We start from the raw sequence: 18,879 nt of genomic DNA, 5'->3' as shown, positions 1-18,879 counted from the left end.
AAACTTTGGGCCAACCAGCGCTGGAATCGAGAGCCGGAGGAGGGGAGGGGGACCTGCCGGGCCCCCGGCCCCGGGCTCTCCTCCCGCGGTCGGCTGGGCTTCCCGCAAGCTGGGTTTTCGGTGACCTCGCCTACTTTCCCAGTGTAGAAACAGTTGCTAGGGGGAAAACCCAAAACTGAAAGCGAAGGGTGGTACCTCCCGAGACCTCAGGGGCCAGGTCGACCCCAGGACAGACAGGGACAGCTGCAGGATGGGGGAAGGGAGATGGCATCCCGTGGGTTGGAAATAACCCTCCCACCGCTCTCCTCGCCCTGGGCCAGTGCAGATTAAGGATGCCACTGCTACTTTTCTAAAGGGGACACCTGGAAAGCATGCCCAAGGGAAATCTGCTAGACCAGGGGCAGCCCCCTTCCCACTGCACTTGACCTGGAGCTCTACTTGACCCCTAACCCAAACAACTGGGGGAGGGGCAGTAGGCACTAAACCCAGAAACACCAACGGCACTTGCCTCCCTGGGGCCCTGGCTCCAGGCCGGGTCCAGGAATGTGCCCAGAAAAGAACTGCTTTCCCACACCAGGGACGCAGGGGGAGGGGTGGCGCACACAGGCCTCCCTCGGCTCCTCGCCTGGTACCAAGGTCACCTCAGGGGCCAGAATCTCCACCATTCTCTCTTCCACGAACCCTGGGCACGTAGCTATCCTCACCCCTCAGGCATCCGCGCCGGCGGTGGCAGAGGTTCGTTCCAACCTTCGTGTGCTGAAAACAGCCAGGAGTCCTCGTCTGGACTTTCAAGTCATTTTATTAATCCAACCGTACAAAAGACCCCCACCACCACATCTCTGCCACCCCCAGTTCCTTCCAAATAGTGTAGAGGGGGCGATTGAGCAGACCCCTCCCCAGGAGCCACTTACAAAAGGCGGAGATGGCGGAGGAATTGGGGGGGGGGGGGGGCGTCACAAAAATAGCAACAGATAAAAGAGGGGCCACAGAACCACAAACACAACACACAGCTGGGGGCGGGAGGCCGGACACCGGGGGCGGGAAGCCGAGGCCCCTCCCTCCCTTCCCACGGCCTCGAAAGCGGCTGGCTCCACCCGTGCAGGCAAATGAGTTCTGAGTTCTTCACATGCTAAAGTCACGGGGGGGGGGGGGGGGGGGTGTAGGGTGGTGGGTGGGTGTGGGTGTGTGTGGGTGTGTAGGGTGCAGGCAACCCCTAGCTCCTCGCCAGACCACATGTGTGCCTGCTTCCCCGCCCCACTGAGGACCGTGTGCACGAGCCCGGCCCGGGACCCACATCCAGCAGGCAGCGGCTACGAATCAGTATATGGACACATACAGCCCAGTGTGGGGCTCTGGCGGAGAGGAGTGAGAACTGCTAGATCACCTGGCCCCAAAAGGTCTACAGAAAGGTAGAACACACCCAGGCTATGGACTGCACTTCGGGGGCCATGGCTATGACGGTCCCACGGCCTCCCTCCCCCACGGGCTGGGCCAGGGAGCCTTGTCAGGAGATGAGGTATAAGGGCTCCATGCCTTTTCAAGCTTTCCTTCAGTCAAGCCAGGGAGGCAGAGGGATACAGGGGCCGAAAGCTCTAGACCAGCGCCAACACTACTGTGCAACAAACCGAGGGGGGGGGGGAGAGGCATGGGGAGCACTGTACAACCAGAGTCCCAGGTCCCAGGACAGTCCAAACCTCAAATATTCCGGTCAGACCACATATCCCAATTTTTGGCAAAAATATGGTCATTAAAAGCCCGAGAGAGGCTGAGAAAGGGCCAGTGGCTTTGGTATGAGGGACACAGGTCCGGACAGCATCTCTTTCGCACAGTCTTGAAGCCCCAAATCACCAAGAAACTGCCCCAGCCGAGCGCTCTCCTGCTTCTCCAAGCTATTTGGTTGTCTGAGGGGGTGAGGCTTGGGTACGTCGTGGACGAGGCAAGGGGAGGGTAAGAAAAGGGAAAATTCCCCATTTATTACCTAAAGCTGTCTCCTAAAGCCCATGAAAGCGTTACCGCGGGGATGGGACCCCGACTCCTCTGGCCAGAAACCTTTAACACTTCACTCCAAAAACTAAGGCTGCCGCTGCGGGGCTGGACAGGAGTGTTAGGCACAGGTGCTGGGGCGTCCATCATCTGCACAGAGGAGACCCCTGCCCTCCGGATCTTCTTCCAGCCTCTTCTCTGTTGCAGCCATACCCCTAGGCCTTCAGAGATGGGAGCCACCACGACGCTGGTAGGGCTTTGGTTTCCTGATCTCTGCAGATCTCAACGCGTACAGGTAATTTTCCAGAAAAGCGAGTGATCCGGACTCTTCCGCCTGCCCGCCTCAGGTCCTTCTCTGCCCTCAGGAGCCACCGTGTCTCTGCCCCCTGGGGACAGGAAGCCAGTGGCAACGAGGACCGAGAGCCAGACTTGGGAACCCTCACCCTCGCCAGGGTCAGCCATCGTTAGCAGCCACCAGCTGCCCCACGCCCTCGCGGATGTACACAGACTGGATCTCCTTGGTCTTGAGGCAGAGATCGCAAGCCCAGACGGCGGAGGCCTCAGTGGTCAGCAGCCCGTACGCGCTCTCAGTCATGCCTGTGCACTCGCGATGGAACCACTTCTGACAGGAGGCCTCGCACAGGATGGCGTCCTGATCGTCATTCACCTCGCTGCGACAGGCGCCACACGGGTACACCAGGCCTGGGGGAGGCTGAGGCCCTGACCCCCCGCCAGCTTTGCTGGGGGGCGCCAGGCTGTTGGCATCTGGGGTTCCCCCCCCCCGCCCACTGCTGTTTGGGGGGAAGCTGGGCTGGTTCCCGTTAACGGCAGCAGCTGGGGAGCCTGAGTGAGGCTCTGGGGGAAAAGCAGTGGGAGCAGGGGGATTCAAGGGCTTTCCCCCATCCTCACCACCAGGGCCAGGAAAGCCAGGGTCCGGACCAGGGAAGGGACTTGTGTTTGGGGGCAGACTGGGGAGCCCCTGACCAGGTCTCTGGAGAGGAGAAGGGCCAAAAGGTGCCCCTGGCTGGGCAAAGCGTTGGGGGAGAGAAGGAGGGCCCAGCTCCCCTCTGGGAGGCTGTCCCATGGTGGGTGAGATCATGGGGCCAAATCCTCCCACCGGGCCTGGCATCATCTGCCCACCAGGAGGGCTGAAGTTTTGGCCCAGAGGCTGGTTGAAGGGTTGGCCAGGAAAGTTCATGTTGCCTGGAGGTGCGTAGCCAGGGCCCTGGGGGGGCATGTTGAAAGCTGGGCCCATAGGATTGGGAGGGAAAGGAGGGGGCTGGCGACGGAGAGGCTGGGGACCCCCTCCACCCCCAGTGCCATAGCCTGGGGGTACCTGGCCTGCCATGCCCCCCTGTACGCGGAAGCCTCCAAAAGGGACAGGACTGCCAAGGAACGGAGGGGCTGCGCCCCCCACCTTAGGGGCTCCGAAGTCATCCTCAAAAGGGTTGGATGCAACCAGGTGATCCACCATGGGAGTCGGGGGTGGTGCAAACTCCGTCAGATGTGAGTATGCAGGGCCCTAGTGGGGAACAGAGGACGAAGAAAGGATCACAGAAGGAAACACACAGCTAGAAGCCAGCAGAGCCGTAGAAATGCAGGACTTGTTCTGGAGGCTGGTAAAGGCCAGCTCGGATCCCAAGTCAAGACAAACCTCAGAACGTAACGGAAACAGGAGGTGGACAAAGCAGACAGAACCGCACTGGAACCCTAGCTCTGACTCCAAATAATCTGGAGACCCTCGAACAAGTACTCAACTTGTTAAAGCCTCAGATCCTCATGTGTAAAATAGGGGCAGTGCCCATCTCGCAAAGCTGCTAAAGTACTAACAGCACAAAGTGCTAGAGAAAAGAGGACTCTCCCTGACAGATAAGATCCTTGGTCAAGTGGCCTCACACACAGCCCTCGCCCACCGCCCCCCCCCCCGCCCCGCCCCGCCCTCGTCAGGAAGTTGAGGGACAGGACCAGAAGCAAGGAAACTTTCTCTTCTCCCCGCACTGAGAGGCCACATCCCAGCCTACCGGAGTGGCAGCTAGGAGTCACCCCCACCGTCAAGCACCATTCACCTGAGTATTTGACTTCCTTCGCTTCTTTTCTGGGCTCTTCATCTGCAGACCTAGGAAGAGCAGCAGAATGCAGACCCAAATGCATCTCCCTGAGGCTGCCCCGACCTCCTGCCTCCCGGACGCGCCGGAGCAGCTCTTCTAACTTGGACACGCGCTTGCTCATTCACTTAACAAACACGAACAAAGGTGCGCTACGAAGAACGCTGCACGGCCGCACTCTCGGCTGCCTCCTCCCTTAAATGAGACACCCCCCCACCCCGATGCCCTCAGACTCCCAAGTGGCTCCTGGAGTCCGTGCGTCTCCAAACCCTAGGGTCCCCAATCTGTGACAAGGACCCCACCCCCGTCCCCCCGTCCGAGCCTCCCTTCGGGTCCCCCGGTCCCAGGAACCCCCGCCTGCGCCCACCCGCCAACGTCCCCCCGGCCGCCAGGTCCCGGGCGCTCTCACCGGCCTTGCCCTGCTTCCTCCCGGTGCCGGGCGGCGCAGGGGGCGGTGCGGGGCCGCCACCTCCCTCCAGCTTGTCCGGTGGGGGCGGCGCCGAGGCGGCCATGGGGCGGGGGGTCCGGGGTCAGCGGCGGCGGCGGACGGACGCGCCCTCGGGCGGCACCATCGCCGGGAGGGGGCTCGGGGCGCCCGCAAGGAGCGGCCAGGCCGGGCGGCGAGGCCAGGCGCCGAGCGCAGCGCCAGCCGCCCGCCCGCGGCCGCGGCAGCAGCCGGAAGCGGAAGTCGGCGTGGCCGCCGCCGCGCGGCGAGGGGCGGGGCCCGGGCCGGACCACCCGGAGCCGGAGCCTGGGGGGAGGGGGGAGGCTGGAGGCGCCGCTGCGGGAGGGGCCGCCCCGCCTCCCCCTCCCCCTCCCCCTCCCCCACCCTCCCACCCTCGCCCGGCCGCAAGCAGCAGGGACCTTGAGGCCGAGGTAGAAGAAACAGGGACTTTAATAAAGAGGATTTCCCTTTGGTATAAGTGACACCCGCGAAGATACCCAAACAAAAAGGCGAGGACGAAGACCGTGGAGACACTCCCCCACTCCCAGTCCGCAGGCGGAGCCCCCAGCAGCAGGGCTGGCTCCCGGGGTGGGGGGCGGGGGGCGTCAGCCTGACACCGAAGCTCAGAAGCTCAGGTCGTGCACTAGGCCGCCTGGCCTCCGGGAGGCCCAGGCTTTCCTAGTCCCGGCGCGCGATCCACTTCCAAGGCCGCAGTCTCTGGCGGAAAAGATCGTGCCCAGGCCAGGAGGAGGGAAATGCTAGTCCTTATAAAAGGGCTTCGAAAAGGCAAAGAGGTGATGTGTACATGTCATTGACTATTATCATTCTGTGCTCCAGATAAGCCAGAGAAAACAAACAAGGAAAGTAAATCCACAGCCATAAGATATACGCGTATAAAATCAAAATGAGTGTAGTTCCAAATCTACAGATGGTATTTGGGGATTGTCTACTGCTTTAGTCTCATTGCCCTCGTTCCTGCCTCCACAAACCCGCAGTTACCAGTTCAGGAGGCCTGAATCCTGTCACACCCCCCACCCACCCCGGCCCCAGCAAGAGGCAGGGAAGAGGCTGCAGGACCGAGGGGCGGGCGGCGACGCTTTGGCTGTAGAGTATAACATGCATGCAAATTGGGAGGTGGGGGAGGGACTTACAAAATGTATATACAGACCCCTTGGGTGAGGGGCCCCCCCCTGGCCAGGAGGCACTGAGCAAGGGAGGGGTCCATCTCCCCACTGGCCAGGGAGGGGGGGGGGCTCTGAGGCAATCTCTAAGGGTTGCATTTTCCCGGGGACAGGGGCCAGCTGCCATTCCTGCCTCTGCTCTCCCAACCTAAACTGGGGTGGAGGTGGAGTGGGTGCTGAGCAAGGAGAGGACAGGGTCCCCGAAGCCAAGGTGTCAGCACTCCCATCCTCGACCTCAGGGGCTCAAGAACTCTTTGCATAAAATCTCTTCAGACCTAGGAGATGGTCAAAGGCACAAAGTTTAACCACTGGGAGGGAGAGTTGTGGAGAGGGATCTGAGCCCAAGGGTAGACCAAAGGTGTGATTGATTCGTTCCCCCTTCCCGAGAAAGGCGATTGCCCCATTAGGCTTTTCTCATTTCAAGGAGGCACGCTGCCCAGGCCTCAAGCACCCACCTTCTTGGGGAAGGGGGTATCAGATTGGCACAGGAGAGGCCCAGGGAAGGGGCTACTCTGTACATTAATACTTTGGTAAGGTTCGGGGAGAAGCGGGATTCTACCCCAGGCTTCCGACAAACCCTCTCATTCAGCCGATGCTGAACCGTGTCCACACTACTCCCAGCTCCAACACAAGGCCCAGCCCACAAAACACTCCCAAGTGAAGTCCTGAGAATCAAGGAACAGGGTGGAAGGGGTGAGAGGGCCCCTTCGGGGAGAAAGCACTTTGCTGGATCACAGCTTCCGCTCCACAGGCTGCTGGAGACATAGTTCACTGCCCGCAGAGATGATGGGCAAGTGATTGTCCACATGGTAGCTGATGAGGTGGCTGACGCTCTCAAAGCGGTGATCCTTTGTCCGAACCTGGTGAGTGTAAAGGGAGAAGGTCAATGCAGGTGAAGAGTCGAAGTAAGACCTCAGCCCCCAAGGCTGAGGAAGCCGGAATGTTCAAGAGGGTTGAAGGAGAAAAGGATGGCGGGATGGGAGGATTGTCAGTCCTGATCACTGAAGCTTCTTGAGAAGGAGAATCCGGAGCTGGCCCCGGGAACAGACAGCTCAGTGAACTGGGAAAAGGCAGAGGGGACGTCTGCCCAGGAACTGTGACGCTGAGGGCTATCTACTCCTCTTCTGACCCGGGAGGCGACACGCAGTGCAGAAAAGACAGGGAAACGAGACGGAGACTGCTCTAGAAGAGAGCCCAAAGTTATGAGGGGCAGTGGGGGCAGTGCAGAGACACAACAGGACACTGGTCTGAGCCCTGTGTCTGGAGGACCGCGGGCGGCTCCTCTCCAGGACGGTTTCCTCATTTGTTAAAAGAGGGGCTCAGGCAAGAAGAACACCTTCCTGCCCAGATGGGCCAGGGGGCTGGGGCTTTGCGGGCTGAAAGGAACAGAGCTCAGGCCCGGGGGTGTGAGGGAAGGAACCTGGACTGCCGGAGAGGGGTGCCTGCGCACAAACGCCAAGCAGGGACGGCAGGAAGCAGTGAGGGAAGGAGGGGGCCGCAGCCTCCCACCCACCCCCGCCACTCACCACGCCCTCCGGGTCCACCAGGAGCAGGTGCTTGGGCTGCCCACTCTGCAGGCCGGTGAGCACATACTGGCCCGGCGTGGTCGTGCTTTCCCGCACCAGGAAGTCCCCGTTGAGCTGCAGCAGGGCCTCGGCCTCCCGCCGGCTCAGCTTCCCGTGGAACCAGGGCTCCCCTCGCAGCTGCTCGGCCATGGCCACTGACTGGGGAGGTGGAGGCACGCGAAGGGCATCCTCGAAGGGCTCTGGGGGTGCAAAGAGAAGGCTAAGAAAGGCAGGGGGCACGACACACGCCAGGACCCAGACCTCCGGGGAGGAAGGCGCAGGGCAGAAGAAGAGGAACCAAGTGGGAAGACAGCCATGCAGAGAGGAGAGGGGAGCACTCACTCATGTCAAAGAGGTCTCGGGGCGCGCTGCCATTGATGGCAGGATGGGGGGGCCCGGCCCCACCCCCTGCTTGCCGGGCCTTGTCTAGGTTCTGGACGTTGACGTAGGAAGGGTCGTCGAAGAGCTCCCTACCTGCTGAGGAGAGAGAGGCTTCGCAGTGACCCCAGTCCAGCCTCCTGCGCCCCGACTCCGCCCCCCCCCCCCCCCCCGCCCCGGCTCCCTTCACACCTGGGCAGGGCGGTGGAGGTGGCATCTGTTTGCGAATTTCTGGGTCTCCCCCAACAGGCTGCCCCACAGGCTGCGGGGACAAAAACAAGACGTTACCAGAGGCCCAAACCTGCTACTGCCAACCCGGGCCCAGCCCACCTCCGTCCGAGCCACTTACCAGCGTTGCTCCCAGGTGGCTGGGGGTCTGGACCCCGGGTGGAGTGGGTCGAGCAGCCCCGGGGGGAGCTCCTTCCCGAAGCCTCATGTCCACCACTCCCCCGAGAGGCGGCTCCTTCCCCGGGAAGTCATTATAGTACTGGTGGTCAGGTGGCTCTTCCTCCTCCTCGTCCCAAGCCGAGCCATCAAAACCAGCCATCCTGAGAGGGGCAGGAGAGAGGGAGGGCACAGACGGTGGCCACGGGCTGGGCGCTGCCTGCGGGGTGGGCCCAAGGCCAGCTGTTTTCTACACACAGCCGCACCACCCTCCCGGGGGCCCTGCAAGTAGCTATTACTTCCTTCTCCAACGTTGGAGACGAGAGAGGCGGGTCAGAGCCGGAGGATCTGCCCGCGGCTTCACAGTCGCACGGTGGTGGAGCAGAGCCACGGAATCGGATTTGACCCTAAAGTTCACACCCTTGGTTGTTATGCTGTCTCCCGAGAGGGAGGGGAGGCACAGGGTAGCAGGAAGAGATACGATCCAGACTAGTTTAATCTCCTCCAAATACTCCATAGCTACCAGCCTAAGGCAGGAAGGAAAGGTAGAGATCGTGGGAATAAAACATCCTCCCGCACCCCAAATTCCTGATGGCTTCCACGGGCAGGAAAATGAAAAACCAAGGACGGCCAAACGGGCAAGAAAAGAGAAGCGCACTGGCACCAAGGTGGCTGGGGATAGAAAGGTCCACGCAGGCAGGGACGGTGGGGGCGTGGAGTCTGGCACGTGAGAGGAGGAACCGGCCTGCAGCAGGCAGGACACACTCTCCCGATGGCCGCGGGCACACAGGTTCCATGCCCCGACCCCCTCTGAGCTCGCGTGTGGGCGGTGGGGCAGACTGGCTCTCTCAGTTCCGGCCTGGGGCCCGGGAGCTGCCCCACCCCCAGACCCGCTCACCTGTCGTGAGGGGTGACCAGCTTGGGCGGGTTCCTGAGGTATTGTTTGAAGCGCAGCTCGAAGGCCTGGCCGATGGTGCTGATGACGTCCTGAGCAAGCCCTTCGGGACACTCCAGGATGTGGCAGGCTGTGGGCACAGCACAGGCTGTCGGTGAGCTCGGAGGCGGACTGCTGGGGGTGGGGGGGTGTCGGGGGCGCAGACAGGGCCCTCGCCTTCCGGGGCCCCCGCTTAGCTCCCCAGGTCCTGCTCACCTGCCTCACGGACAGCCGGCCCCACCCAGCGCTCCCCACCGCGCCTCACCTCTCTGATTGACCGGGTCTTTGGCAACATAGGCGACGTACTCAGCTGTGTCCTGGGGTCGGGCAGGGTCAGAAGAAGCCACTTAGCTCGACTGTATAGCCCCGCCTCGCCCCCGCCCCCGCCAACCCAGTGCTTTTCAGACACCACACCACCGCTTCCGGCCGGTGTCTCCCCAGCGCCTGGCCCCTACTCTGCCCCCACCACCTGTGCCCCGTTCGGCCACTCACCGGGTCCCCACCGGACGCAAATGAGATAGACTGCATGTGGTGGTTGGCGATGATCTGAGGGTCAGGGCAGGGGACAGAGGAGGGGAATGAAACACGTCAGGCAGCCTCAGGGCCCACCTGGGCGACCGCAGCCCCGGGCCCTGGCGGCCGGTCCCGCCCTTCTGGCCTCTCAGCCCAGGCCCTCCTAAGCTCCTCCTTCCTGACTGTCCTGGCTCCTGGCACTGTGACCAGGTCCTGCTCGGCCCTTCCAGCAGTGTTTCTGGCCCCCTCGCCCAACCCCACCAACCTGTTTGCAATCTGCGGCCATGAGGTTGAGGCTGCTGGTGGAGACGGTGAGAGTGATCGGCATTCCTGCAAACTTCAGGTTACTCCTCCCCAGGATGGAGCTGAGTGGGCGGCCACAGGGCTAGGGGAGGGCCCAAGGCTCTCAGAAGCTGCGGTTCCCCACCCCAGGAAACCCCCCCCCCCAACCGCCACCCCATGTTTCCCAGCAGCACCTCCAGCCCCACCGGCCCCGGGGTACCTTTCTCCTCCTTGTTGCCCCCTTCGCACCGGGCACAGCCTCACACACCAGACTGATGGCCTCCCTGGGGACAGAGAGGTCCTCAGACCCAGAGCCTGCCTCCCACTCAGCCTGGGCTGCCATGGGGCAGGGGGAGGGGAAGACCAGGCCAGACTCCAGGGGCACTCCAGGCTCTTTGTCGTGGTGGATTGAATTAAGGGCCTTTAATATTTGATGACACGGAGAGGCCACTTCCTGGCTGATTGGGTTAGGGCCTCAGCGGGGCCCGGCCCCACCCCCTTCCAGCTGGCGAATGTCCCCTCCCCTTCCCAAAGGCAGCAGTCACCGACCATCCACCCAGCTTCCACTCAGGCTCCAGCTGCCAACTGGCTTTGCCACGGCCCCCGCAGCTCATGGGCCGGAGGAGGAAGGATCCAGATGAGAGCTGCCTCTTTTCATTCAGACTCAGACTCGCTCCCCTAACTTTCTCTCCATCCCCTTTACCAAAAGATAAGGTACCACCTGCAAGCCACCAAGTGACCCGCGTCCCTCCTCCCCCAGTCTGCTCCCACCCCACTAACCTGGTGACCTGGGTGCGGGTGTTGAAGTCCAGGGCGCGCATCGACTGCAGGACCTCCACACAGCCCATGTACTGAGGGGAGGGGACCGAGGGTGACGGGTCAGCCGCCTCCCCCCACCCCTTCACGAAGAGCCCCGGGTCTTTCCCCTCTGAGCCGCCAAGGGAAGAGTGAAGATGAAGGCATCTCGCCCACTGCCCGAGGCTACACCCCACAACGTGCAAGACAACAGGAAATGAGGGAAAGAGGCAGGCTGGGAGAACCTCATGCATCTGGGAAGAGACTCCAGAGGACAGCGACAGGCACTGGGGGGGGGGGGGGGGGAGTGACATCTCCAGGGGGAGGAGACCGGAGGACACCATCCAGGGTCACTCATTCCAACACTTACTAGGGGCCTCTGCCACGCTGGGCAGCATGCTGAGCGGGAGAGGGGGAAGGGGGTGGGGGGGGGGGGTCACAAGAAGGAAGGGGCCCAGGGAGGGGTCCAGAATGGGAGAAGGGGCAAGAAAGGTTTGAGAAACAGGACCCTGAAAGCAAGGCGGTGCTGGGAGATGGGTGGGCAGAGGGACTGGAGGCTCTGGAGGGAGCAGGGAGGCTGGGGCGTGCTCACTCACCCGAACCAAGTAGGAAACCCCGGGTCCCATGACTTTGTCGTTGGGATGCAGCCAGCCCCGCGTGGGCTTATTGACAAAGCTCCCGTGGCGGGTCCACTCCTCGCCCCCCAGCTGGCCCCCTTCCACCCGAGTCCTGCGCCCGCCGCCTCCACTCAGCTTGTTCATGTCCTGGAGGAGGGGCAGGGGGCCTGAGTCTGGCGCGGCCGCCCCTACGATCCCCTCCCCATCCTCAGCCACCCTCCCTGGCTCCCCCTTTGGCCCCGGGCGCCCCCCAGCTGGGTTGGCCAGCTTCAGGTTGCTCATCCGGGGGAAGAAGGAGCACAGGGTGGTGGGACTCTCGTCCCCAGGCAGAGGAGGCAGGATAGGCCCCAGGGACGAGGCCGAGGGGGAAGGCGGCTCCTCCGGCGGGGTGGACCCCGAAGCCCCCTCCTCCAGCGATGACAGAGACTCATTCCGAAGCGGATTGTACTTGGGCTTGGGGGGCAGGAGATCCATGGCTGGAGTGAGAGGGAGGCTGCTGCCCAGCCTGGCCCCCCTGCCAGTCAGGGCAAGGGGGCCAGGCAGGGGGCATCCCCAGGCCCTTAGCCTGACCGGACCTCTCTGGCCCAGGGATCTCAAGGATCCTGGGAAGGGAGAGGGTAAGTGGCACCAGCGCCCACCCCCGCTCAGACCCAGAGAGTTTCAGGCCCCATCCCCGCCCAGCGTGGAGCCTCTTCTCCGGCGGAGAAGAGAACAGGCTGGACCCAGAGCTGCCTGGCTCCTCCCCAGGGGCGGGGAGCTAAGCCGAGAGCCCAATCCCGAGGACAGTGCTGACTCACAGGCTCTAAGGGGCTGAACCCCCACCACTGCCACAGCCCCGGACTCGGCAGGGACAGAGCTATGCGTGTCCCCACCCTGCCCCCAGACAACCACCAGTAATCGGGGAGGGGAGCAAAGTGGGGGTGGGAGGGAAGCATGTAGGAATGAGAAGGAAAGGAGGGAAATAAGGATAGGTCTGGATCAATCCAAACAGGACATGGGCAGGCCAAAGGGAGCAGGAAGCCACGGGAGAGTAGGGGGGAATGAGAGGAAACAGAGGCAGCTGGGGGTGGAAAAGGGAGGGGATCCCTGAGCTCAGCACTTCCCTTCCTGTCCTGGTGGAACACTCAAAGTCCCCCCTCCCGCAGCCCAGGCCAGGCTACCCCCACCGCTATGGCACAGTGGGATGGTGGCCCTAGGGAGCCTGGGCCATTAGCACCCTCTGCTACAACAGCGGTGGACAGGAGGTAAAGAAATGGGGAAAGGTTGGTAGTGGCCCCAGTGGACGCAGAGGGGCCAGGAGGAAGAGCAAAGCCTGTGCTGTAAGGGGAACGAAGTCCAACCTGGGTGGTGCCTCAGGGAACCACCTGGTAGGAGGTGGAACAGAGGACAAGCTGACGGAGCCTCGTTCTCTCCGTGGCACCCACCATGCCGAGGAGTAGCGGCCAGCACTCTTGTGTCTCCCCCCCCCACCTTCCACGGGCCTAGTTAGCAAAGCAAGCTGTCAAGGGTGGGTGGGTGGCAAGACACTGACACTAAGGTCAGCTCCCTGAACGCACTCTCTTGCAGGGACCAGGGAAGGCGCGGGTGTCCGCCAGGGGCAGAATGTGACTGGAGAACGTGGGAGAGTGAAACGGTTCTCCCTCCAACAGAGGCGGGGGTTACGGGCCACAAAGGGACAGAGGGGGCAGATGGCAAATCTGTGCCCAGGGGCGCCAGGGATGGGCTGAGGCTGGACGCAGGGAACAGCCCCAAACCCATCCCTCCCACCCACAGCTTCCTGCCACAGCTCTGCTTGAGGGGGCCACGGAGGAAGACGGGGGGGGGGGGGTCAGCAAACAAGTAGCAAAAGATACGCAGAACCCCCACGTTCACCTTGGAATGATCTACTCTCAAATTTACTTAAGATAAGGGTGCAAATGATATGATTATAATGATTAATAATGCCACCACTTAACTCTTTCACCTGCCCTAGTCCTCAATCGAGGACAGTTTGGTCACTCCCGAGCACAATTCTATCACTCCACGTCCGAGAGAATGAGGAAAGGCTTCGCCACAGCCTCACACCCCCCACACCTGCCAAGACGTCCTCCAGCCGCGGGAGCCCGCGGAATCCAGAGGCCGGGAACGAGCGACAGGTGTGGGCGTTCGGAAGAAAAGAAGGAGGAAGTAGGGCTTTTTTAAATTTGCATAGGAAAAAAGGAGCCCGCCTCCCGGGAGTCCGGGTGGCCGGGTGTGGGGGTGAAGCCGCTGGTGGCTTCCCAGCCCAGCAGGGAGGAGGAGGAGGCAAGTAGCAGGAAATGGCGAAAGCCTCAGGAATGTTTCCAGAAGGGAAGGCCGGGCGAGCGGGCCCAGGAGGAATGCCCAGGCAGGAACTCTGCTTAGGGGGAGGGGAAGGGCCAAAGGAGCGGTGGGGGTTGAGGAGTCCCTGCAAAAGGGCCACTGTCCCCTCCACCCCTCCAAGCCGCTGTCCCCTGGCAGCGGACAGCGCTCGCTCCTGTCGCACCCACAGGTCGCACACCGACAAACCCATGGCCCTACCAGCTCCCGAGGTGCAGGTGTGAGACCTACAGCTGTCCCTGGGGCGGAGTCGGTCCTGGGAGGGGAAGCTCCGGTAGCGGGGCTGGGAACCCCGGAGCAAGCCTCGCTCCCCAAGTCCAGCCCCCTTCACGCGGGCCCACCCTGGGAAGGGGGCAGGGGGAGGCCAAGGGCTGCCTCTAACCTCTCACCGCTCAGAACCGGCGGGGACACTTTGACGTCCCACCTGCTGGGGCACGAGCGCTCAGGAAAACGGAGCCCGAGGCCCAAAAGAGAAAAGGGAACTATGTGAGCCAGGGTCTTCGGAGCTGAAGACCGCGCTTCCGAGGCGGGGACCGGGGTCGCCCCCCGAGCAGCCCCTCAGGGGGCGTGGCCCCTAGGTCGCGGGCACCCGAGACTTCTAGCAGGCGGGGTGTCCGCTCAGCCCGACGTGGTTGGGGAGAGGCGGGGCCTCGGGGAGGCGTGGCTTCACGCGTCCCTAGCGTTCTTTGAGGGGCGGCGCTCTGCTCTTTCGAGAGATAGGCTCTTTGATGGACAGGAGTTAGCGGAGACCCGTCGCGAGGAGGCGGGGTCTCGGGGAATTGGAAGGACTACCGTCGGGTTTCTTGCACTAGGGCTTGGAAGCATGTCCGGGGGTGGGGCTTCCAGGAAAGCTGGGCGGCAGGGTGGGGTCGTGGACAATAAGCAGAAAACAAGTCGGGGTTCGGGGAGCCCCCTGAAGTTGGGGGGTGGGACTTCCGGGGAGGGGGTCTCGGGGGGCGGGACTTATCCACGAAGACCGGAAGTAGGGTCCCGGGAGAGGGGTTCCGGGGTGGAGGAGCGGGTCACCTAAGGAGAAGGGAAAGGCCCAACTCACCAGGGCCTCATGGAGTCGCCGCACCGCACCGCGGCCCGATTTGGTTCCGGATCACGCTACTGCCTCCTTAGGTTGTCGTTCCAACTTTCTCCCCGGCCCGGCCTCCCTGAAGAAACTTTATTGCACTTACTTCCGGCCCCACTAACCCCTGACCCTCTACCTCGGTCCCTCCTTTACCCAGCCCACTTTCCCGAATCAGCCAATGGCAGCGCGAGAACGCGCACGGGGGCAGGGATGGCCAATTACAGGCGCATTTTTTTACCTACGCTCGTTCTTGAGGAACGTGAGAGGTGCACTCCAATAAGGACTCGAGGAGAAGCGAATCTAAGCCAATCCGAGGCTTGAAGGTAGAGCTGTCCCGCCTTAAGCCAAAGGGACCAATGGGAAGCGCGGGCGGCGTGTTTGAAAGCGAGGCCAAAGTGGGTGGGAGCGCGTGCTGCTGGGAGTTGTTCGGAGGTTGGCGGCGCGGGGCTGACGATCCTCAGGCCGAGCGGTCATGTCGCACAAACAGATTTACTATTCGGACAAATACGACGACGAGGAGTTCGAGTACCGGTTAGTGCCGGCGCGGGGCCCACCGCGAGGTCGTGAACTTCGACACGTGAGGGCAAGAAGAGTTAGGAACCGGAGCTGAAGCGACGGGACCGGCGCATGCGCGGGAGACCCGAGTCGCGGGGCTGGGGACGGTCGCTGAGAGCGTACGGCGCACGCGCCAGGGCCTGGCGGCACCGGGGAAAGTAGAAAGTGGCGGACTCGGAGTGGGCGTGGCTAGGGGCTCTAGGCTGACGGCCCCGCTCCCTCGGCAGAGCGAGTTGTGCTTGCCCTCTGGAGACTGCTGGTGTCGCGGCGACACCTCGGGGCCTCCGGGGCCTACTGAGAGGAGGTGGCCACGGCGGCGCGAGAGGTGCCCGCGGATTCCTGCAAAGGGGGCGTGGGCTTGTTTCAGGAAGGGGGCTTCCAGGACCTGCGAGGGGGTGAAGCTGGCCGAGGGCTTTGAGAAAGGACTTGGCAGGGGCCTGCCGGATGCCCTTCGAACATTCGAAACAGTTACGGAGCGCCTCCAGGTGTTGTGTTAAGTGCGGGCATGAGCCCTGGCCTCTGCTCCCCACAGCCCGAGACGTTTGTGGAAACGCTGCAGGCTTCAGAGAGAGGGCGAGAAGGGACGTGATGGACATAGGTGCAGGTTATGTGGGCGCAACAGAGCTCGGCACGGATGGTGAAGAAGGGGGTCCTTACAGAGCCTTGGAGTTTGGAGTTAATCCAACTCCGTGATTCCAGGTTGAAAGATTCGGGAAGACCAAGGATTCTGCAAATGAGGGCATGATCCTTGAAACAACTTCCCAGTTCGTATCTTGCCCCCAAAATTGAAGAACGTGCAATGCAAACTTGCTTTGGTTGTGTTTCTTTTCCGCCTAGTGCGGGGCTGGGCCCTGTGGCCGGCTCGGTGCGTGCTGACAGGTGCAGATACAGGACCGCGGTGACGCCAGCTGCTTGGGGAAGACCCGCAGCTCCGCTGGGGCCCGTTAACTTTTTCCTCCCCATCTGAACTAAGCGCTTATAGCATCTCTGTGGGACTAGGGAGAAGTCACGAGTTTCATCTCTCTGGAAGTTGTAGATCTTGGCAGTGGTATCTTGGTTTAAGAAACAGCTTGTCGTGAGGGGGTCTGTTTGGTGCAATGTGCCAGGGACTTGTTCGAATGTAAGCTATTTTCAGATACTTAGACTAGAATCATGTCTCTGGGAAGCATCTCTGTTATTAGCACGGGGAGCGTTTAGTGTATTTTCACCGTGCATGATGAAGTGTATCAGGATTCGTGGCAGAGTAATACTTTTTTGCCACGAAAGGAGACTTATCCTTGGTTAGGAAGACGAGGCGTTTCCCCAGGGAAGTCTCATGGCACATCCCTTCAGAGTCAGGAAAACGAAATCGAGGATAGATTTAAAGGGTTTACGTTGACAGTTCATCCTCCGTGAGGGCTCTTCCACACAGCGCTCCGTAAGAGGCCTTTCTTCACCGATCCATCTCGAAACTACCTCTGTTATTAACACTCTGCTATGGGGCTGCCATTCTGTTGATTCCGAGTAATCAAGTAGGGGACTGGGCTCCAGGAGGCCAGAGGCAGTGCATCAACGGTGCCTGGAAGTTAGGTGCTCATTCGCTTGCGTTGCTCATTAATTCATGCTTTGTGATGTACTTGCAGGAGGATTTGCAGAACTTGGCCTTTAATTCTAGCTGCCTTTACCCCACAATGAATTTATATAAACTCCCTACTATCAGAAACCAATTTTTCCTTTCTTTCCTCTCTTGGCTTTGTATGTAAGCACTTGTCTAACGGACTGTCCCCACTACTGATGTGAGTCCCCCCACCTGTCCATGTTTCTGTTACAGGCACGTCATGTTGCCCAAGGACATAGCCAAGCTGGTCCCTAAAACCCATTTGATGTCTGAATCTGAGTGGCGGAATCTCGGCGTTCAGCAGAGTCAGGGATGGGTCCATTATATGATCCACGAACCAGGTCGGTGCAGTGGCTGAGAGCAATCATACGGGTTCCTTCACTGAGGGCAAGAAAGAGCGATAAGATCGCATAACCCAAAGAAATCAGGGGAGGGTAACGGTGGTTTATTGGTTCCTCACCAGCTGTCTAGAAAAACTGAAGTGACCAGAAATAAGAGTAAAGTATCAGATGGGAAGTTCAGAGACAAGGTATCACTGAAAAAAACCCCCTTTAATCTCTAACTTCGTCCGAGCGCAGTCTTTTTTTTAAGGTCACGTATACCCCGGAGGAGGCTGTGGCTCCTTCGTCATTCTCCATCAGAAAGTGAGTTCTTGGATATTATCCAAATAAGCCAAGGAAAGCGTATTTCTTGATAAGACACCAGACACCAAGCTGCCAGGCAAAACTAATAAAAGGCTCCCCCGGGGCTGCACAAACGTAGCAAAAGAACTGATATTAACAATTCTGTACTTGGCAGACAGGCCCAGCTTTTGGGTCTGGTTCTAAGGCCGCGTGCTGACGTCGTAATTTAGTCGTGAAGATCTGATCGCTGTCTCTGGGAGGTGCGGGTGGGAGACCGCAGGCTGTGCGCAGACGAGTGTGAGCTTGCCTCTTAGGTTTCACTCGCTCTTTCAGAACCTCACATCTTGTTGTTCCGGCGACCACTGCCCAAGAAGCCAAAGAAATGAAGCCGGCAGCCACCTTTCGGCCTCGGGCTTCGCACAGCTGTCCTCACGTGCTAACGACATCTTCGGGTGACATTATTCCATTGCCTTCTCGCTTCCCACTTTGATATTGAAAGGATGTTCAGACTGTTTGTGCTGGTGACCGCTTCGCCTGAGCCAACAGCAGCCCGGCCCAGCCGGCTGAGCGCGTTCGGGCTACAGCCTCGGCCGAGCGTGACCCCAGAAGCCCTGCCGAGCTCTGTATCCTGCAGAACACACTTGGTAGATGGAGGAAGCGGCTCCTCTAAGCATAAGGCCGTGGCAGGGATTGCGTAAACTTGCCGTTTTGTTTCTTCCTGCCAGGTGTTGTATGTTGTATGGTGGTTTATGTTTCATTGTACTGGAAACTCCGTTTTATTCAAGAAACCTGTTCCCTGTTAAAAAGCCTTGATTAAAGAGGAAGTTTTTACGATCTGATTCTTTGCTTGTCGAGGTCTCCCCTCTTGGGGTCGCTGCGAGCAGCACCCTGTTTGTGGTTGTGCCCCCTTCGCTTAGATCATGAAGCCCAGCTCTTTGCTAATAATGAGGGTCGTTTCAACATTCGTGTAACTGGTTTTTAACCTACTTCAAGCAGACTTTCTGTCAAACATCTGAAACGATATGCTGCCCTATTAGCCTGAGCTAAAGGCTGTGTGGAGACATCACCTCAGGAAAGCAAACGAACTGTTTCCTACAGCCCGGGATGGCGCCTTTGCTGTAGTCCTCGTATCTGAAGGGCACGAGAGGGTGAAGGGAGGAGGCCGTCAGCCAGGGGCTGCCCTGTGCCCCCTTCCTGCCGGGCCCAAGGCTCAGGCACACCTAGGGGCAGGAGAGGGGGACGTGGAGGGCAGCCCCTGCTGTTTTTCCTGGCAAGTTCTGGTGCCTGAGCCGACCCTGAGAGGTGTTGACTTAATTGGTCTGGGGTGTGGCCTGGATGTGGGACTTTCAAGCATTTTTCTGCAGGTAGCTGGAGTACTAACCTTTGGGGAAACAGGTATAAGCTGTAGTTGTCTGAGAAAACATTTCTCCAAGGGGCCCCTGGCTGGCTCAGTCGGTGGAGCATGCAACCCTTGATCTCAGGGCCGTGAGTGCGAGTCCCACGTTGT

General features: G+C 60.6%; 3 protein-coding genes across 6 annotated transcripts; 1 reads left to right on the top strand and 2 right to left on the bottom strand.

The window, feature by feature from the left end:
- Nucleotides 1–781: 781 nt before the first annotated feature.
- Nucleotides 782–4,701, bottom strand: PYGO2 (pygopus family PHD finger 2). Its single transcript, XM_030303339.1, has 3 exons — nt 4,498–4,701; nt 4,050–4,099; nt 782–3,505 (listed from the first exon to the last, which is right to left on the bottom strand). Exons 1-3 carry the CDS (start codon nt 4,598–4,600, stop codon nt 2,438–2,440), a joined length of 1,221 nt encoding a protein of 406 aa, XP_030159199.1. The 5' UTR covers nt 4,601–4,701; the 3' UTR covers nt 782–2,437.
- A 264-nt stretch (nt 4,702–4,965) lies between these two features.
- Nucleotides 4,966–14,729, bottom strand: SHC1 (SHC adaptor protein 1). 4 transcript variants are annotated; one of them, XM_030303317.1, is made up of 13 exons: nt 14,574–14,729; nt 11,162–11,329; nt 10,551–10,621; nt 9,991–10,054; nt 9,754–9,873; nt 9,468–9,521; nt 9,241–9,292; nt 8,940–9,066; nt 8,007–8,205; nt 7,850–7,919; nt 7,622–7,771; nt 7,241–7,479; nt 4,966–6,574 (listed from the first exon to the last, which is right to left on the bottom strand). In XM_030303317.1, the coding sequence occupies exons 2-13, from the start codon at nt 11,324–11,326 to the stop codon at nt 6,446–6,448; spliced, it is 1,440 nt and encodes a 479-aa protein (XP_030159177.1). In that variant the 5' UTR covers nt 11,327–11,329; nt 14,574–14,729; the 3' UTR covers nt 4,966–6,445. The 4 variants fall into 4 exon arrangements, with proteins under 4 accessions (XP_030159177.1, XP_032447578.1, XP_030159175.1 ...); XM_032591687.1 differs by having other exon boundaries at nt 7,622–7,753; nt 14,574–14,728; XM_030303315.1 differs by lacking the exon at nt 14,574–14,729 and having other exon boundaries at nt 7,622–7,756; nt 11,162–14,566.
- Nucleotides 14,730–14,987: 258 nt separating this feature from the next.
- Nucleotides 14,988–18,211, top strand: CKS1B (CDC28 protein kinase regulatory subunit 1B). The gene is made up of 3 exons (XM_030303359.1): nt 14,988–15,128; nt 16,963–17,090; nt 17,706–18,211. The coding sequence occupies exons 1-3, from the start codon at nt 15,070–15,072 to the stop codon at nt 17,756–17,758; spliced, it is 240 nt and encodes a 79-aa protein (XP_030159219.1). The 5' UTR covers nt 14,988–15,069; the 3' UTR covers nt 17,759–18,211.
- The last annotated feature ends 668 nt before the right edge of the window (nt 18,212–18,879 follow it).

Source organism: Lynx canadensis, chromosome F1, assembly GCF_007474595.2.
Source record: "Lynx canadensis isolate LIC74 chromosome F1, mLynCan4.pri.v2, whole genome shotgun sequence".
Classification (NCBI taxonomy): Eukaryota; Metazoa; Chordata; class Mammalia; order Carnivora; family Felidae; genus Lynx; species Lynx canadensis.
This window is presented reverse-complemented; position numbering and strand designations above follow the sequence as displayed.

Excerpts from the sequence above, each read along its gene's own strand:
- CKS1B (XM_030303359.1), top strand. The coding sequence starts at position 15,070 with ATGTCGCACAAACAGATTTACTATTCGGACAAATACGACGACGAGGAG. Across the intron at positions 15,129-16,962 it reads GACGAGGAGTTCGAGTACCG|GCACGTCATGTTGCCCAAGG; the intron begins GTTAGTGCCGGC and ends TTTCTGTTACAG. Across the intron at positions 17,091-17,705 it reads TTATATGATCCACGAACCAG|AACCTCACATCTTGTTGTTC; the intron begins GTCGGTGCAGTG and ends TCGCTCTTTCAG.
- PYGO2 (XM_030303339.1), bottom strand. The coding sequence starts at position 4,600 with ATGGCCGCCTCGGCGCCGCCCCCACCGGACAAGCTGGAGGGAGGTGGC. Across the intron at positions 4,100-4,497 it reads GAGGAAGCAGGGCAAGGCCG|GTCTGCAGATGAAGAGCCCA; the intron begins GTGAGAGCGCCC and ends TGCTCTTCCTAG. Across the intron at positions 3,506-4,049 it reads GAAGGAAGTCAAATACTCAG|GGCCCTGCATACTCACATCT; the intron begins GTGAATGGTGCT and ends GTTCCCCACTAG.
- SHC1 (XM_030303315.1), bottom strand. The coding sequence starts at position 11,656 with ATGGATCTCCTGCCCCCCAAGCCCAAGTACAATCCGCTTCGGAATGAG. Across the intron at positions 9,293-9,467 it reads TTGCGTCCGGTGGGGACCCG|GACACAGCTGAGTACGTCGC; the intron begins GTGAGTGGCCGA and ends GCCCGACCCCAG. Across the intron at positions 7,480-7,621 it reads CCGAGACCTCTTTGACATGA|AGCCCTTCGAGGATGCCCTT; the intron begins GTGAGTGCTCCC and ends TTGCACCCCCAG.